At 44.9% G+C, this 20124-nt stretch overlaps 2 protein-coding genes across 9 annotated transcripts in view; one reads left to right on the forward strand and one right to left on the reverse strand.

The window, feature by feature from the left end:
- ECHDC2 (enoyl-CoA hydratase domain containing 2) overlaps positions 1–11409 on the forward strand; it is a 31113-nt gene extending 19704 nt beyond the window's left edge. For 4 of the 8 annotated variants that reach the window (XM_033226339.1, XM_033226343.1, XM_033226337.1 and 1 more), the window contains 6 exons: positions 545–637; positions 2065–2121; positions 2321–2508; positions 8769–8819; positions 10161–10208; positions 11047–11409. In XM_033226339.1, coding sequence (XP_033082230.1) covers positions 545–637; positions 2065–2121; positions 2321–2508; positions 8769–8819; positions 10161–10208; positions 11047–11124 — 515 coding nt within the window. In that variant the 3' untranslated portion in view covers positions 11125–11409. The other 4 variants (XM_033226338.1, XM_033226340.1, XM_033226344.1 and 1 more) reach the window with 4 other exon arrangements.
- A 2695-nt stretch (positions 11410–14104) lies between these two features.
- Positions 14105–20124, reverse strand: part of ZYG11A (zyg-11 family member A, cell cycle regulator) — a 57040-nt gene continuing 51020 nt past the window's right edge. The window contains exon 14 of the mRNA XM_033228869.1: positions 14105–14810. Within this exon, the coding sequence (XP_033084760.1) occupies positions 14635–14810 (176 nt within the window). The 3' untranslated portion in view covers positions 14105–14634. The remainder of the gene's footprint in view (positions 14811–20124) is intronic.

Genomic DNA, 20124 nt, shown 5'->3' on the forward strand with positions numbered 1-20124 from the left:
GATTGTGCCACTGCACTCCAGCCTGGGCGACAACAGCAAGACTCCATCTCAAAAAAAAAAAAAAGAGGCCGGGCACAGTGGCTCACTCCTGTAATCCCAGCACTTTGGGAGGCCGAGGCTCTGGCAGATCACGAGGTCAGGAGTTCAAGACCAGCCTGGCCAACATGATGAAACCCCCGTCTCTACTAAAAAAAAACCAAAACAACAACAACAAAAAAAAACAAATTAGCTGGGTGTGGTGGTGCACATCTGTAATCACAGCTACTCAGGAGACTGAGGCAGGAGAATTGCTTGAACTTGGGAGGCAGAGGTTGCAGTGAGCCAAGATTGCACCACTGCACTCCAGCCTAGGTGACAGAGCAAGACTCCATACCAAAAAAAAATTAAATAAATAATAAGATAATCTGGCTGAGGCTCCATGTAATGTCCCCAGACCTGGGTCCACTGAGGCCTCTGTCCCAACCAGCTTTCCCCTCCCCAGCCTTGAGTCTCTGTCCTGGTCCCACCAGGGCCTCGCAGGCTGAGCCCTTCTTCCTCTCCACAGCAGCCTTCCCTGCACCCACCATTGCGGCTATGGATGGGTTTGCCTTGGGTGGAGGCCTGGAGCTTGCCCTGGCCTGTGACCTCCGAGTGGCAGGTACTGGGGCCAGGACTGGGGGCAGAGGGTGGGGCTAGGGAGTTGGGGGTGAGTGAAACAGGGTGAGTCTGGGCACTCTGCAGTCAGCCACTGTTCTTGGCTTCAAACCAAAAGCAAAACTAAGGCAAGGCAGGGCACAGAGGGTGCTCAGGCAGAAGCTGCTTCCCCTCCTGGTGCAGCCACTAACTGCTGTAGTATCTGTGACCTGTCAGAACCTGCTTCCTTCATTTTGGGAATATTTGACCAACCTCAGAGCAATTGCTGTTAGGAGCCCAGGAGGTCAAAGAGCAATGTCCAATCTTCCCATTCTGTCCACGTCAGACTTACCTACCATGTTTCGGAAAAAGGTGAGCCCCAGGGATAGTCTGTCAATGGCTGAGTTAATCACAAAGGTGCCTGGGCAGGAATACTGGCACCAGCCAAATTTGCATTACTCGTTCTGAGCAATTGAGCTTTGTTTGAAGAGTGGGAGGGGACAAAGAAGATAACTGGATCATATTTTCAAGTGACTGACCTGGTGATTAGGAGCAGCCTTCTTGGATGCAGTTAGGCAAAGTCTGAATGTCCTCTCTTCTCCCCCCACCTGCTCTCTCCTGCCACCCCAGGAGACATATAAAAATGTGTAACTCCAGGCATGAAAGTCGCTTCTGTCTACACAATGCAGATCAAAGAGAAGGAACTGACCAGGTGTCCAGGCACCAAAATACCAGGCTGGTATAGCCCCAACTCTGCTTCTCACATGCCCATGTTCAAGCGACTGACTCACATGGTTTGGGGAAGACTAAGAGGGAGTCAATGTAAAACCTACTCCCTTCTGCCCACGTTCACATGGCCCATGCTGAGGGAATTCAGAAAAGGAGACAGACCTGGGGGCGTGCGTCAGTCAAGGCAAGTTTTCTTGAAGGAAGGAAGCAGAACTCAGGAGGACACGGACTGGAACAGTCAGGGCAATTTCAGGCTGTGACAAAGCTGGGAGAGACAACCGTAGCAGGAGCAGGAGTCACTGACACTCTAGGTCAGGCCAGGGCTAAGCCAGAGAACCTATTAATAGTAATCCACAAATCGGTATGGGGCACTCCTGGGAACTCTCTGTTCCCAGCATCATACCTTGCGTGATCTTTAGCAGCTCTCTGAAGCAGACAGAAGAGGGCCAGCCATCTTTCTTCCACTTTTGAGGCTTGGGAAGGGTGAGAGACTTGCTGGTGACAGAACTCCACCAAAGGGGCGTGGTGAGATAAGGGCCTGGGCTCCTGACTTCTGGGCTAGGGCTCTTCCAAAGGCATAGTCTGGAGAGTCCTGGCTGTGGGCCAGACCATGGGGAAAGTGGCTCAAGGGGTGAGTAGAGAGCAGAGGCAGGTGCGGTCCCAGGGGTTAGCACTGAGGGACCGGATCGGGGAGGGAGGCCTCACTCTGTTCTATCTGAGCAGCTTCCTCGGCCATCATGGGACTGATTGAGACCACGCGAGGGCTCCTCCCGGGGGCAGGTAATTGGAACTACAGCACCTGCCCAAATCCACCCCATCAGGGTCCTTCGCTGCTTTCCTTTTTTGCCCTCTGTTCCGGGCTCTGCCCTCCTATCTGAACTCTGCTTCTCTGAGAAGTCTTGGCTGAGTCCCAGCCTGGGCCTTCTCTGGGTTCCCACTTCCCATGCTGATTCACACCCTGCCCCCTCCATCCTGGCAGGAGGGACTCAGAGGCTGCCACGCTGTCTGGGGGTGGCCCTGGCGAAAGAGCTCATCTTCACGGGCCGACGACTTAGTGGAACAGAGGCCCACGCACTGGGGCTGGTGAATCACGCTGTGGCCCAGAACGAGGAGGGTGATGCCGCCTACCACCGGGCACGGGCACTGGCCCAGGAGATCCTGCCCCAGGTGTGGTGACAGCTCGGCACCGCAGGGAGGGCTGGAGTCATGGGGGAGGCAAGTGTCGGGCAGGGTGCCCCTTGGGCTGCACTTCCATTCACCCACAGACATACGATTAGCCTTCTTCGGAGTTTAACAATCCAGTAAACACAAGTCAAATTTTAATTCTGAATTAAAATGTAATGTAAGTGGAATTCCAAAGGACTGGAACCAAATGGGCTTGAAAGCCCTCCGAATATAACACTGTCCAGTAGACCGTTCTGAGATGAGATAAATGGTCTATACTTGTGCTTATCCAGTATGGGAGCCACTAGTCAAATGATTTAAATTAGAGAAAATGAGTATAGTTCCTCATTCACACTAGCCACATTTCAAATGCTAATAGCCACATGTGGCTTGTGGCTACTATACTGTATAGCACAGCCTTAAACCCCAAAGACTGAAAAGCAAGATTCTAAAATGGACGCAGAACTTCCAACCCATATTTCCTACCATACTGCCTGCTGGAGATATTCTTGAAATACAACATGCAGGACATGTATTCAGCTTTTTTTATTTTTTTATTTTTTTTGAAGAGACAGGGTGTCACTCTGTCATCCAGGCTGGAGTGCAGAGGTGCAATCATGGCTCACTGCAGTTTTAAACTCCTGGGCTCAAGTGATCCTCCCACCTCAGCCTCCCAAAGTGTTAGAATTACAAGCATGAACCACCGTGCCTGGCCAGGACTCATTTTTTAGCCAGATGTGGTAGTTCGAGCCTGTAATACCAGTTATTTGGGAAAAAGCATTGCTTGAACCCATGAATTCAAAGCTGCAGTAAGCTGGTCACACCACTGCACTTCCAGCCTGGGCAACAAAGCGAAATCCCATTGCTAAAAACAAACCAAAAGCAAAAAAACAACCAAAAAAAACCTTCATTAAAGAAATCCTCAAAGAGCATGGGAGGGGGTGAGGGATAAAAGACTACACATTGGGTACAGTGTACCAAAATCTTAGAAATACCACTAAAGAACTTATCTATGTAACCAAAAGCCACCTGTTCCCTAAAATCTATTGAAATAAAAGAACAAAATAAAAAATCCTCAAATAATAACCTCTCAGCATGGTACCCCAAAAAGGTACCATGCTCACTAGGGAGCAGGTTAGGCTCTGCCCAGGCACAACCCTACCAGCTGAGGGCCCAAAGCCCTCAGCAGGGGTATCTGGGATCTGGCTGTCTGGGGTCTCCAAGGCGCTGCGAGGGTCTGCTGGCTTCTCCCAACTCTAAGGGACCCAGGATAGAGGGGGTTGAGTAGAGGAAATCCCAAATTTCCATAAAGATTAAAAGTGGCTGAAATGGAGCTAGGTTAGACTAACTTATAATAAATTTGTCTTAGCCTACAATGCTAGGTGCCTTAATACAGTGTCTCAACTCTTAGAATAATCCAGTTGAGCTGATTATCCCCATTTTATTTGTGAGAAAACCCATAAAAGTTCAGTGACTTGCTCATCAAGGTCACAAAGAGTGATTGCAGTATTAGAAAACAAAACCACTGGTATTTTGGCATTAATTTTGCACAATACAGAATGCAATATAAAAAAGGTATTTTAAGAGAGTAAGCTGGGTGTGGTAGCTCACGCCTGTAATCCCAGCACTTTGGGAGGCTGAGGCAGGTGGATCACCTAAGGTCAGGAGTTCGAGACCAGCCTGGCCAACATGGTGAAACCCCGTCTCTACTAAAAATACAAAAATTAGCCGGGCATGGTGGCATGTGCCTGTAGTCCCAGCTATTTGGGAGGCTGAGACAGAAGAATCACTTGAACTCAGGAGGCGGAGGTTACAGTGAGCCAAGATCGTGCCACTGCACCCTAGCCTGGGCGACAGAGTGAGACTGTGTCTCAGAAAAAAAAAAAAAAAAAGAGTAAAATATGTACAAAATTTTAAAAACTGAAACTAAATATTTAATGCATTTCAAATATAAACATTTACAAACGTATCACAAAACAAAGTTAACCATACATCATTTTAATATTGACATATATTGAATTAATCATACAAAAGTAACCATTTTGGCTTGGCATGGTGGCTCAAGCCTATAATCCCAGCACTTTGGGAGGCTGAGGCGGGAGGATTGCTTGAGACCAGGGGTTCTAGACCAGCCTGGGCAACATAGTGAGGCCTCATTTGTATTAAAAATGAAAAGAAGCTGGGCACAGTGGCTCATTGCTGTAATCCCAGCACTTTAGGAGGTCAAGACAGGAGGATCACTTGATGCCAGGAGTTTGAGACCAGCCTGGCCAACATGGCAAAACCCCATGTTTACTAAAATTATAAAATTTAGCTGGGCATGGTGGCTCATGCCTGTAATTACAGCTACTCAAGAGGCTGAGGCATGAGAATCACTTGAGTCTGGCAGGTGAAGGTTGCAGTGAGCTGAGATCATACCACTGCACTCCAGCCCAATTGACAGAGCAAGATTCTGTTAATAAAATAAAATAGTATAATTTTGAACAAAAATCCTTTCTTTCCTGTCTCTTAAATGTAAATAATCCTAATACTTCTTAAAACAGATCTTCGCCGGGCGCAGTGGCTCAAGCCTGTAATCCCAGCACTTTGGGAGGCCGAGACGGGCGGATCACGAGGTCAGGAGATCGAGACCATCCTGGCTAACATGGTGAAACCCCGTCTCTACTAAAAAAATACAAAAAATTAGCCGGGCGAGATGGCGGGCGCCTGTAGTCCCAGCTACTCGGGAGGCTGAGGCGAGAGAATGGCGTAAACCCGGGAGGCGGAGCTTGCAGTGAGCTGAGATCCGGCCACTGCACTCCAGCCTGGGCGACAGAGCGAGACTCCGTCTCAAAAAAAAAAAAAAAAAAAAAAAACAGATCTTCTTTAATTTGGGGGTCAGGGACTATAGCTTTTGAAAGCATTTCTTTTGTCTTTTTTGTTTTTTTAAGTTTCATCATATATAAATGAAGAGTCTGATCCTGTTGCCTAGACAATATTAATGCTGTCAGGTTTCTATTACACTTGGTTAGAAAGTCTCTGAATACAGAACTCTGGGTCACTCAAGGGAGTGGCTGATTGCAGCTTTCACACCTAGACCTGTAGACTATAGGGTTTGTCTTTTTGCATTAACTAAATAACAATCACAAAACAATTCAGATTTCCAAATATACTGAAATAATGGTACTATATAATTACTGATATTTTCAGTACTTAAAAGTAGCTTTGTACACCAAAACACCAGTCTATCAAAAACAAGTACTGGCGTGAGTAATCCCACAGTTGAGACCTTCTGGGTCAACCTGAAAAACAAAACTTCAACTTCCAACTATGTTACTGGGTGCTCAGAATAAAGGTTTCCAGATAGGTGGGAGCCAGGGATAGTGTAGATGGCCACCATCTAGTGGACAAATCACTCTGATAGGGTAGCAAATGGTTCCAGAGTTTTCTCAGCCCAGAAAAAAACTGTCAATATCCTCAGTTTGCATCAGATTTCTTTCTTAAATAGTAAATACACATTACACTTTGAGAAATGGATTCGGCTGTGTTTTTTAATTTTCTTTTTAGAGACAGGATCTTGCTCTGTTGCCCAGGCTGGAGTGCAGTGGCACGATCATAGCTCACTGCAGCCTTGAAGCCCTGGGCTCGAGCCATCCTTCCACCTCAGCCTCTGAATAGCTGGGACTACAGGTGCAAGCTACTGACTTGGCTAGAATTTGGCTGTTTTCACTCACAAACATATGTACATACCATTTTTAACTTTCTTTAATTAAAGGGGACTTTTTTTTTTTTTTTTTTTTTGCCCAGGCTGGAGTGCAGTGGCATGATCACAGCTCACTGGAGCACTGACCTCCCAGGCTCAAGTGATTCTTCCACCTAAGCCTCCTGAGTAGCTGAGACTACAGGTGCAAGTCACCACGCCCAGCTAATTTTTTATTTTTTGTAGAGATGGGATCTCACGGTGATGCCCAGGCTGGTCTCAAACTCTTTGGGCTCAAGCAATCCTCTGCCTCAGCCTCTCAAAGCCCTGTGATTACAGGCTTGAGCCACAGCACCTGGCTCACATTACTTTATTAGGTAGTTACCTAAATAATAATCCATATGGCAAGCAAATCTAAAAGAACAGAGGAGTAAGAAGGGCATAAGGTAAAAATCAAAGGCAAGATGACCAGCTAGTCCTGGTTTACCTGTGGCTATCCCAGTTTTAAAAGTGGAAGTCCCATATCCCAGTAACCCTTCAGTCACAAGCAAACCCAAACAGCCCTTCATTCCCCAATCCCTCTCTCCTCCCAGATCATCATTATTAAGCTTCCATACTCTTCCAGAAATTTCCATTGCATATGGAAGGATGTGTATTATGCACATACGCTTACATATTTAAATAAATTCCTTTTAATGACAAGAAATATCTTTTGAGGCTAATCTGGTTCTAACAAATTTTAAATATGCATAGTAAAGAATTCACACATGGAAGAACAGAAAACAAAACCTTCATTTTATATAACAAAACATTTATAAACCTTCATTTATAAAACGAAACAAAGGTTTTGTTTTCTATTCTTCCCTACCCTTTTTTAGGGTACATTTAACCAGTACCCTAACACTAAACCTTTCTGTTGTTCCTATCTTTTTGCTACCACAAGACAGGTGGAGTTAATATAAAAGTGCCTACAGGAGCCACAGCTCTGAGAGAGCATGCACACCAGCATTTTGCCAGTTTTTGCCAAATTGCTCTCCTGAGGCATACTCTTTTACTTTTCTATCAACAATGTATGTAAATACTGGTTTCCCCAGTCTGGGCAGTAGTAGGCCTATTGATGTTTTAGTATTTGCTGGTCTGAGGTGAAAAGGCACAGCACCTCACTGTTTTGCCTTTCAAGCATGTAGCTGCTGGACACCCTTCATGTTCATATTTCCTTTCCGGTGAAGGACCTTTACATACTCTTTTAGAAATGGTGTAAAAGTTACTTTATACTAACATTTTTGTAAATCAAGGACATTCATCTGTCATAAGCATTATAATTCTTTTTCCCAGTGTTTTTTTTTTTTTTTTTTTTTCCAAGACAGAGTCTCACTCTGTCACCCATGCTGAAGTGCAGTGGCCTGATCTCAGCTCACTGCAGCCTCTGCCTCCCCGGTTCAAGCGGGTCCATTATGATAGTCACGTGTGGCTTTTAAATTAAAAGTAAAATGCTCAATTTCTCCTTCCCACTAATCACAGTTCAAGTGCCTCAGCCTCCCATATAGCTGGGATTACAGGGGCCCACCACTATACCCAGCTAATTTTTGTATTTTTATTAGAGATGGGGTTTCGCCATGTTGGCCAGGCTGGTCTCAAACTCCTGACCTCAAGTGATCCACCTGCCTTGGCCTCCGAAAGTGTTGGGATTACAGGCGTGAGCCACCACACCCAGCTGTTTTTCCCAGTTTTTTACTTTTGTCTTTTATTCACGGTGTTTTTCCCAATTGGAAGTTCTTCATTTTTATGTAGCTAGCTTTTTCATTTATAGTTTTTATGCTAATAGACTTTAAAAATCGACTTTTCCTGAGCAAGTTTTAAACACTTAATATGATGTAGGGAGTAATTCCTCCTTGCCTGGAAGTAGGGCTGAGACTGGAGTGCTAGGGCTGGCGTGGAACCAAGGCCAGTGACGAAGCAGACACTGTTGCCTCTCTGTGGCTGTATTAAAATGCACCCACCCCCACCGCCGCCCCGCCCCGCAGATCAGGATTTCAACTCAGCCCTGGCGACTGGAAGGCCCAAGTTCCTAACCCTGCCTTTCTTTCACTCTGCTGGGGTAAAACCTGCTTACCACAGAGGCTGGCATCTGCTGAAACGAGGTTGAGGAAGTGGGAAAGCTGGCTGGGAGTCCAATCCAAGTCTCACCAATGATTGGATAAACACGGCCAAGTGCTTCACTTCCCTGCACTGCAATCTCCCAGCTGTAAAATGGGTGATCAGTGATGACACCAGCTGGAAGTGTGGGTAGCACCATTAGATGAGTCCGTGGGGAGGAAAGCACTTTGTAAACTAGTTATGTTGTGCATGTTGGAAGGGCACCTGAAACCCAGGTGTTCAGGGTCTGAGTCTGGCTTATTTCATGATAGAAAAAGAACCTCAGCTAACAGGTTATAGGACTAATGCTAAAGAAACTACGTGTCAGTAGAATGGCTGGAACTAGACCCAGACATCTGCCTCCCTCCTTCACAACAAAGCTGTGCACCTCAGACCTGCAACTATCAGCCTTGATCCCCTCCTCAACCAAGACTTTGCTTTTCCCCAGGCCCCCATTGCTGTGCGGCTGGGCAAAGTAGCCATTGACCGAGGAATGGAGGTGAGAGGGTTTTGGGTTGGGACTTGGGGCCACTAAAGTTGGTCATGGCTGGGACGCAGTGCTTTCAGAGCTCAGACAGACTGACAGCACAGCTGGAAAGAACTCAGGAAGTGGACTCTTCCCACAGACTTTGACCTCACTCTCTACCCCAGTTTACCCATCTGCAAATTGGAAGTGTGGCCAGATGATATTATTGTTTACATTCTATCCTCATCTTTCTCCCTTGGAGAGAGGAGGAGATTGAGGTTCAGAAGGGGTAAATGACTTGCCCAAGGTCTCAGAGGAAGTGAGTAGGAAGAACCCGGGTCTGTGTGGCTCCCAGTCCATGCGGCAAGGTTTGTGCTGGCAGTCAGTAATGTGGCCTCAGGACAGGCTTGGGGATGTGGCTTATCCATCTGCCCACCTCAAGTGACCCATCCATTCACTCATCACATACTGAATGCAGATCAAAGCTGGCAATTGGGATACAGATGGATGAGTTAAACATGGTCACTGCCCCCAAGATGGGAGGGGGTAGATAACAGACACAAATCTAGGATAATGGCACCATGCTGACACCCCAGAGAGGTTAGAGCTTTGTGGTCCATTATGATAGTCACGTGTGGCTTTTAAATTAAAAGTAAAATGCTCAATTTCTCCTTCCCACTAATCACAGTTCAAGTGCTTGACAGCCACATGTGGCTAGTGGCTACCATACTGGGCAGTGCTGGGTTAAAGAATGTTTTCTGCAGTTGGACTGTGGGAAGGATAAGAATTCCAGAGGAAAAGTATGAGGAAAGGCACAGAGGAGGATAAGCAAGCAGCTCGACCAGATGAGAGTGAGGGAAGAAGACAGTGTACAAGTTCGAGGCACTGGCACTGGGCTGTCTGGGTCCACGTACTGTTGTGAACTTCAACAAACTATTTCACCTTTCTATGCCTCAGGTTTCTCAGCTATAGAATAGGGATACTAACCCTTGCTGTGAAAATTAAGTTCACACACACGGTACTTCTCTTAGAACAAGGCTTTTAAGTGCCAGTCAGTGAGCCCTAGAGGCTGGAGCAATTGCCAGGGGTGAGGTCATAAAGGTCCGGGAATTAACAAGGGTGACAGGAAGCGTGGTGAGGCAGCCAGATGGGAAGGAGGAACACTGAACTCCTCTGGCAAAATGTCTTCAGTCTGTCTGGTTTCTCCCAGCACTGTTTTGTCATAGTTACGGTGTTCCTTCTCTAGAAAGGAAATTCCTTCTCATAGCTATCTCTGCTCATATAGATGTCTGTAGGTAACAGGGTGGGCTGGCTTCCAGTGTGGGTGAAGATGGACAAGGTCAGACCAATCCAGGGAGCACTTCTTTCTTGCAGGTGGACATTGCATCTGGGATGGCCATTGAAGGGATGTGCTATGCCCAGGTATGTAGCCCATGCCTGCTTGTTAACATAGGCTGGGCCAGGCTGGAGGGACTTTGTATAATACACGACCAATTCAGAAGGTTCCTCTCAACGCAAACAGTCTGAGCGCATCCATCCTCCCGCATAAGTCACCTGGAGTGGCTTGAGGAGAGCCACAGTGCTTCTCTCTGGGACTTTTTCCTCAACCATCTAATGTATCGGGGTACATCCTGCCCACTTAATGCCGAGAATCACAGAACACAGGTCCTTAAGAGGAAGAAGCACTTCTTTTGCCTCTGTATCAGTTGCCACTGTAAAGGCCACGCTGGAGTTGGGAGGTCAAGGGCTTGGTTGTAGCCTGCAGGCTGTGTTCAATGTAAGGGTGTACACTTGGGACTGACCTCTTAAATCTCTTACTCACAGGTGAGTAAAAAATGCTAATCTCCAGGTTAACAGATATCCAAAATACTCCTAAGGGGTGCTGGGACTTGGAGAAACTAGTGTGAACCTGGATTCAAAGCCAGATTTCTTACTGCAAAGAATTTTTCTTCTCTACTGAGCGGCCTCATGTCAGACACTGCAGAAGGCAGTGAGCTCTCTGGAGGCATGAAAGCATGAAAGCAGTGTGCAAGGGGAGGCTAATGCCGATGGGGCGCAGAGATACAAAAGGCTGGCCTGTCTTCCCCAGGAGACAAAGCAGCCACGGAGGCTTACACCTTTGCATGCCTCAAGACCAGAGTCCAGAGACAATGGAAGCACTGGGACCCTGGCTTTGTCATGGGCTGGACAAGCTTAAGCAACTCTTTCTGGGCCTCTGGCCCTGCTCCCCCAAAACTAATATTTTTGTACCTTGTTGCAGAACATTCCAACCCGGGACCGGCTAGAGGGCATGGCAGCCTTCAGAGAGAAGCGGCCCCCCACATTTGTTGGTGAATGACCTTCAGCCTGGGAGATGCATGCCCTGAAGAGCAGGATCCAGAAGCAAGATTTGTGGCCGGACTGCCTTCATTATTTCACCTCTCCAGGCTTCCGTTTCTTCACAAGGATGATAATGGAGATAAAATGACTGGCATGATGCCTAGAACCAAGGTGCTGATCCTACCACCTACTGCTGCCTTCCTTAGCTTCACCCTGGCTAGAAATAATCACAAGGGTTGGGTTTGCGTTGGAAAATGCCTGTCTCTCTACTTGAATGATAAAGAATGAAATTAGATCTCTCTGAGTCTTGGTCTCATTGGCTCTCAGCCCCTGACCTCTCTCAGTTATCAGGCACTCACTAGAGCTGTCAAAAGATTTTAAGGTACCCCTAGTTTCTTCCTGTGGACAAGAGGTAATAAAACTCTGACATTGGTTGAACATGTGTCAGGAGTCAAACTGCAGATCCCAGTCTCTGCCAGTTACTTGCTGTATAACCTTGGACAAATTGTTTAAACGCTCTAGGCCTCAGCTTCCTCACCCACAAAACAAAACTTGTGAAGATTTAGCAAAATAAAAACACTTCATAGTCAATAAATACATTTTAATTGTTAACTTACAGTGTTTTTGTGAGAACCAAATGAAATCATCACTGTGAAACCCTTTGTAAACTACAGGGTGGCAGAAAAATCTTTTTATTTTTTGAGACAGGGTCTCACTCTGCCACCCAGGTTCCAGGCTGGAGTGCAGTGGTGTGATCTCAGCTCACTGAAGCCTCCACTTCCCAGGCTCAAGTGATCCTCCCACCTCAGCCTCTGGAGTAGCTGGGACTATAGGCGTATACCACCATGCCCAGCTAATTTTTGGATTTTTTGTAGAGACAGGATTTCGCCATGTCACCCAGGCTGGTCTTAAACTACTGGGCTCAAGCAATTCGCCCACCTAGGCCTCCCAAAGTGCTGGGATTACAGGTGTGTGCCACTACACCTAGCCTCCAGGAGACTCTTTGATAGCAGTTAGGAGCACTGAGAAGAAGGGGGCAACTAACTCTAATGGAAAGAATGGAGGATCAGGAAATGGGCAAGTAACACTGGAATTGAAGCCTGAAGGATTAAGGAACATTTCAAGGACAGAAGAGGAAGTTTGACACAGCATGAGCAAAGGTGAGGAAGAGGATGATACACTTAGAAAACCAAGAGTAGGCTAATATATAACCATACTGGTCCCAGTACCCCTCCCTCTTCTGGTACCAAGGCTACATCTTAAGCTATGGCCTTGCAGTCATCCTCCAACTGGATCTGAGCTCCGGCTAAGCTGAGCCTTGGCCTGGCCTAGAGTCACTAAACCATGGGCATGGATACAATGTAAATAACATTGCCTATTTCTGCAAAATACAAATGTGCTCCCAGGGTTATGCTTGCATCCTGGAAGGGAGAGTAACACAAGAGAGCCCAGGCCTTTACAGTCAGCACAAACCACACCAGCTGTGACAACCCAGGACACTAACCACCTTACTGAACTTCCTTTTTCTCATCTGTTAAGTGAGGAAAATAAAACTCACCTACCCATGAGGATTGTTGTGAATGACACAGAACTTGAAGGGATGTCTTGTACAGAATTGGACTTAACACACTGGTTCCCATAACACATCCTCACATCAGCATAAGCTAGCATCTGATAACAATGTTCTGAAGTGCTGGAACCCAGGTCAGGAAGATACCCTTTTGGAATCATGCAAGAGTGTGAAAAAATACAGTACAGTTTAAGGACTATGAAAGGAAGTAAGGTTACAAATTCTGCTTATCTGGTTGGACTCTGGTAATAGTTTGGGACATGGTTTAGAATAAGAATAAGCTTCTTCCTCATTTGATTTCAAAAGACAGTACATGGTACTCTAGTTAATAATCTGAACCAAGGCGACTAAAAGCACAAAAATCTAGTCTTAAAATGTGCTAATCAACAAACATTTACTTTTATTTTCTGAAAAACTTAAACAGATAAATGACAAAACATGTTCATGAATAGTCAACTATAAGGCGAGGAAGGAATTCACACTATTCCTCAAAGCAGCTCCGCAAGGCTTATGAAACAAGCTTCTGATAGAGTTTATACTGTAGTTGAAGCTGGTTTCAGAAAAGTTTCATGCTGGGTAAGAAAACTCGGTGAACTCTTTGGCAAACTCTATTTCTGGCCTTTCCTCTTCTGCCAGTTTTGGTCATTACATATAATCTTTCATCTAAACACTGCAAGTGCATAAGTCTCACCATGCCCTACAAACTCACTCACATAAACAGCATGTCATGCTCACATAACAGAAACATGCCAAAGATAGACACCCAAAATTGTAAAAAAAAAAAAAAAAAAAAAAAAAAAAGGCCAGGTGCAGTGACTCATGCCTGTAATCCCAGCACTTGGGGAGGCCAAGAAGGGCGGATCATGGAGTTCGAGACCAGCGTGACCAATACAGTGAAACCCTGTCTCTACTAAAAAATGTAAAAATTAGCTGGACGTGGTGGCATGTGCCTGTAGTCCCAGCTACTCAGGAGGCTGAGGCAGGAGAATTGCTGGAACCTGGGAGGCGGAGGTTGTAGTGAGCCGAGATAGAACCACTACACTCCAGCCTGGGCGACACAGCCACTACACTCCAGCCTGGGCGACACAGCGAGACTCCGTCACACACACACACAAAAAAGTAAAAAAATATATTTCTCTTTCCTCCACCCCTCTATTCTTTTGACATGAGGTCTCACTCTGTCATCCAGGACGGAGTGCAGTGGTGCAATCTCGGCTCACTGCAACCTCTGCCTCCTGGGCTCAAGTAGTCCTCCCACCTCAGCCTCCAAGTAGCTAGGAGTAAAGGTGCACACCACCACGCCCAGCTAATTTTTGTATTTTTTGGTAGAGACGGAGTTTCGCCATGTTGGCAAGGCTGATCTTGAACTCCTGAGGTCAGACAATCCACCTGCCTTGGCCTCCCAAAGTGCTGGGAGGCACCACACCCAGCCACAGATAAATAAATAAATAAATAAATTCTTTTTCCCCCTCTCCAACAGGGGTTCTACCTTCTAAACACCACATTGTCAAGCATATGCTTCCCACACTTTTCTCATAGCTTCACATGACGATAACAACTAAGGAAATTTAATATAAATATCAAAGTCTCCCTGTAGGTCTTTCTTTTCTCTTCTAGGTGAACAGGTCCCGCTCCCATGACAAGCTCCCAAAGTGAAAAAATTGTCCAGGGCTAGAGAAAAGTAACTGGCATAGCTGTTCCAACACAAGCTCCCAGGTCTTCCCAGAGTCCACAGTTTGAGTCTTCAAAATTGCTGCTGAAAGGCTGCAGCATGAGTCCAACCTGACTTGGGATTATGGCTATCATACAAATCCAACTTTTTGTAACATATATAGAATCAACAATCAAAGGCCAATGAGACAGCCAACTCACAAACTCCAATGACAACTGATGTGCAATTACTGCCAGGGCAGAACACCGGACACTGAGGAAGAGTGCAGACCTCTTAGTCCCTTAGGTTCAGAAGGGCATTTGACACAGAGTGGGCCTCTGATAATTCATGAAATGCATTCTGAAGTCGTCCAGAATGGAGGCTGCAATCTGCTGTGCTTGGGGAGTTGCCTCACTGTGCTCCTGGATATCACACAAAAGCTGCAATCCTTCTTCTTCAACTAACATTTTGCAGTATTTGCTGGCTGAAAGAAAATCAAGCAGAGACACTCCATGGACAACTGGCATTTTAAATATTCCCATGTCACCACATTCACCTTGCTGAAGAAAGAATACAAAGGTTTAAGTGCTTTGGTCTAGGAATTAACAGACAAAATGAGTCAATCAATTCTAAAGCAGTACATCAAAACTTAAATAATGCTTGGCTTGTATGAGATAACAGTTGCTCATTTTGGTATGTTTACTTCCAGACAACTCTATCTTCAAGCATTTTTTTTTTTTTTTTTTTTTTTTTTGGGACAGAGTTTTGCTCTTGTTCCCCAGGCTGGAGTATAGTGGCGCAATCTCGGTTCACTGCAACCTCCACCTCCCAGGCTCAAGCAATTCTCCTGCCTCAGCCTCCCAAGTAGCTGAGATTATAGGCATGCGCCACCACACCTGGCTAATTTTTTTGTATTTTTGATAGAGATGAGTTTCACCATGTTAGTCAGGCTGGTGTTGAACTCCTGACCTCAGGTGATCCACCTGCCTCGGCCTCCCAAACTGTTGGGATTACAGGCGGCCACTGCACCTGGCCCAAACATCTTTAATCCTAGCTAAATGATGTTGAAAACACCAGATGTTAAATAAAATATAATTCATAAATGTTAATGCATAGCTCAATGTACAAACTAAAGGAATTTTCCAGGAGCTGGAAACAAAGAGTACTTCAGCTAGTGTAAGCTAACCTGCAGCTAAGCCTGCGGCAGAAGGAAACTGGTGGTCTTAGTAATCGAGGCATTTAAATTTCAGCTTGCAGAGTTGGAGGCAAAATCCATACATAAAAGTAGACCCACAAAGGGCTAGATAAGAGAAGGGATAAGATACTGAAGCATCTCTGTCGTAGATGGGGCTGTAGGGGTATACGAGAGTAGGAGAGGAGAAATCTTCTCATGATCACAATCCCAACTGGGTAATAACGTTTGAATTTACACTACCTGAATGTTGCTGAGAAATTAATATAAAAAATCTAGCACAAGCCTAGGGAAACCTCTGGAGCACTTCACAAAAGCGAATACAAAACTGCCACAGGGACACGCCAATCCATTCTAGAATGAATTCTTGGAAAAACAAGCCCTGATAAAGTTGACTTCACAATCCAAAACTGCCCCCACTCAACATAACACACATAATAAGATCAGATAAAGACCACAAAATAATTACTTTTAAAGAAGAAAAAAATAGGAATATCTGAAAAAGAAGCAAATAAAACGTTCAGACATTTAAAAATATATCACTAAAATTAAAGACTTAGTCCAAGAGCAGATTCAGACCCAGGTGGCCGGGTGCGGTGGCTCACGCCTGTAATCCCAGCACTTTGGGAGGCTGAGGTGGGTGAATCACCTGAGGTCAGGAGTTTGAGACCAGCCTGGCCGACATGGTGAAGCCCCATCTCTACTAAAAATACAAAAAAGTAGACGGGCATAGTAGTGGGCCTCTATAATCCCAGCTACTCAGGAGGCTGAGGCAGGAGAGTCACTTGAACCCAGGAGGCAGAGGTTGCAGTGAGCTGAGATCATGCCACTACACTCCAGCCTGGGCAACAAAAGCGAAACTCTGTCTCAAAAAAAAAAAAAAAAGAAAGAAATAAAAGAAAAAGATTTAGACCCAGTTAAAGAGAAATAGGCCAGACATAATGGTTCATTCCTGTAATCCCAGCGCTGTACGATGCCTGGGCAGGAGGATCAAGGCAATGTAGTGAGACCATGTCTGAACAACAAAATAAAAAAATTAGCTGGGTGTGATGCTACATAGTCCCAGCTATTTAGGAGGCTGAAGTGGGAGAGTCACCTGAGCCCAGGAGGTTGAAGCTGCAGTGAGCTGTGACTGTGCCACTGCACTCCAGCCTGGGCAACACAGTGAGACCCTGTTTAAAAAAAAAGAAAAGAAAAGAAAATTACCTATCAAGAAATGATAATTAGGCTGACAGTAGACCCCAACAGCAATAGAAAATAATAAAAATGGCCAGGCATCATGGCTCATGCCTGTAATCCCAGCACTCTGGGAGGCTGAGGCGAACATCTGAGGTCAGGAGTTTGAGACCCAGAATGGCCAACATGGTGAAACCCCGTCTCTACTAAAAAAAAAAATAAAAATTAGCCGGGTGTGGTGGTGCATGCCTGTAGTCCCAGCTACTCAGGAGGCTGAGGCAGGAGAATCCCTTGAACATGTGAGACAGAGATCCCACCACTGCACTCCAGTCTGGGTGACAGAGACTGCCTCAAAAAAAAAAGAAAAAAAACTAAAAATATTTTTTCTCCCAAATGCTAAAATAAAGTAACTATCTGGAATTCTATAACCAGTTATATTATTATTTAAGAGTAAGAATAGGGGTGGGGTGACAGATTTTGTCAGTAATACACCATCAAAACCTAAATCCAGAAAAGGAGTGGTGGGGGTTAAAAAAAAAAAGAAAGAAAGCAGGATGAGCAAAGAAAATGGTATTTAGCAAATTGAAGCCGGGCGCGGTGGCTCATGCCTGTAATCCCAGCACTTTGGGAGGCTGAGGCGGGCGGATCATGAGGTCAGGAGATGGAGACCATCCTGGGTAACACGGTGAAACCCCACCTCTACTAAAAATACAAAAAAATTTAGCCGGGCATGGTAGTGGGCACCTGTAGTCCTAGCTACTCAGGAGGCTGAGGCAGGAGAATGGCGTGAACCCAGGAGACAGAGCTTGCAGTGAGCTGAGATCCTGCCACTGCACTCCAGCCTGGGTGACAGAGCAAGACTCTGCCTCAAAAAAAAAAAAAAAAAAAAAATTGTATTTAGCAAATTGAAATAAGCCTTGACTGTAAAACGGTAACAGCTAAACTATCTTTAAGGATATGAAAACAAGGTAGAAATAAAATATATTGATTAGTCATGTTCTTGGACAGAAATACTCATTTGTGGCTGGACGTGGTGGCATGACATGCCTGTAATCTCAGCACTTTGGGAGGCTGAGGTAGGAGGATCACTCAAGCCCAGGAGTTCACAACCAGCCTGGGCAACATAGCAAGACCCTGTTGCTTTTTGTTTTGAAGTGTTTTTTTTTTTTTTAATTTAAAAGAAAAAAATTAAATACATTTTTCTAAAGAAATGCTCATTTGTCATAGAGATGGGAATTCTCTTTAGGTTGACTTATAACTCTAACATGATGCTGATAAAAATACCGTAAGGGTTGCTGTTTTGGGGGAAAACCCCAGGCATGGTGGTGTACACCCGTAGTCCCAGCTATTTGGGAGGCTAGGTGACAGCATCACCTGAGCTGAGACTGCAGTGAGCTGTGATCAAGCCACTGCACTTCAGCCTGGGCAATGAAGTGAGACCCTGTCTCAAAAATAAAATAAATAAAATTAAAATAAAATAAAATAAGATGCTTACCCTTCTAATTGTTGTGAAGATTAAATGATTTATTCATGAAGTGCTTACAACATTGCCTGGCACATAATAAGTACTCAACTGAATTCCAGTTGTGGTTAGTTTCTCCTGTTATAACTGTATGAGTCTGTTTCAGGGCTATTCTGATCCAGTCACCTGCTATCTATCTATTCATGTGTCAGAACCACTCATGGCACCATTTTACAATGTTAAGAGATGCCTACAGGCAAGCTCCTAAAAACCACATTTCTTTCCTTCTTTCTTATCTTAGAGACAGGAGTCTTGCTCTGTTCCCCAGGCTGGAAGTAGGCAGTTCCATGATCATGGCTTACTGTGGCCTTGAACAAGTGATCCTCCTTGCACAAGTGATCCTCCTGACTTGGCCTCCCAAAGTGCTGGGATTACAAGCACGAGCCACCAGGCTGAGCCCATAAAAAACATTTTTCTGGCCAGGCACAGTGGCTCACACCTGTAATTCCAACACTTTGGGAGGCCGAGGCAGGCAGATCACCTGAGGTCAGGAGTTCGAGACCAGCCTGACGAACATGGTAAAACTCCATCTCTAACAAAAATATAAAAATTAGCCAAGTGTGGTAGTAGGCACCTGTTATCCCAGCTCTGCTTGAGAGGCTGAGGCAGGAGAATTGCTGGAACCCAGGAGGCAGAGGTTGCAGTGAGCCAAGATAGCACCATTGCACTCCAGCCTGGGCAACAAGAGTGAAATTCTGTCTCAGAAACAAACAAACAAACAAACATTTTTCTTTGTTCTTTCCTGTTGATTCTGTCAGATAAACTTTAGAATAATTTTCAGATCCTTCATCTCCTACCTATTCATTTGAATTATATTACATTAATAAACTGAAAAGAAATGACATCTATATGTCTAATAGATCATTCCATCTTAGAAACTGGAATGCTCTTATAATTATTTCAGGCTCTTAAATTATCTCATAGTTTTCTGCATATGTCTCATTACTTGTTAAAGGCATTTTAAAATATTTTATGTTTTTGGTAATAATGTGAGTGGTGGTATACTTTCCCTTAATTATATTTTCAGATTTTTGCTGGCATTATAAAACTATTGGTTTTTATACACTTGCTTTACAGCTAGTCAACAAGCTAAACTTTTAATTCTAAAAGTTGTCTCTTGGGTTTCCTGTTATAAAATAATAGCTTGTATCTCCTATAATACAATGAAAAATTGTATACCAATTCTCAACAAAAGATATCAATGGAAAATTCTCAAAGGGGATTGTGTTTTTTTTAAGACAGAGTACAGTGGCACTCTCATAGATCACTGCAGCCTCGAACTGCTGGGCTTAAGGGATACTTCCACCTTGGCCTCATGAGTAGCTGCGACTATAGATGCATGCCACGCATACCTGGCTAATTTTTTTTTTAATGTAAAAAACATAGGTGGGGTCTTGCTATGTTGACTCAGCTGGTCTCAAACTCCTGGCCTCAAGCAATCTCTTGCCTCAGCCTCCCAAAGTGCTGTAATCTCAGCACTTTGGGAGACACCTCTCACCTGGCCTCAAAAGGGATTTTAAATGGCAAAACATGCAAAAAAATATTTAATGTGTTTGGGAAATAACCCCTGACTCCTGGCCTCCCAATCTCCCATAGACCATTACACAGAAGCAGGTCCATGTTTTACTAAAGGAAGAGTGTCAACAATAAACTGTTGAGTGAAAAGACCAAGCTATAGGACAGCATGCACAGAATAAGCCCATTTTGTTAAAAACTATATTTCACATACACAGCACATACTAAATATAGCATGGATATAGAACAGTATCTGGGAGATTATTAAATTATTAACGGTGCTTGTCTGTGGGGAATACAAGTACGAGCAAACTTTTACCTTCTATTTGGCTTGCTATCTACCCTCAAATAGATTACTAATTCTGAAGCATTGTTTTAAGCTAGTAAGATCTT

This window comes from Trachypithecus francoisi, unplaced genomic scaffold, assembly GCF_009764315.1.
Source record: "Trachypithecus francoisi isolate TF-2019V2 unplaced genomic scaffold, Tfra_2.0 Lachesis_group12, whole genome shotgun sequence".
NCBI classification, from domain to species: Eukaryota; Metazoa; Chordata; class Mammalia; order Primates; family Cercopithecidae; genus Trachypithecus; species Trachypithecus francoisi.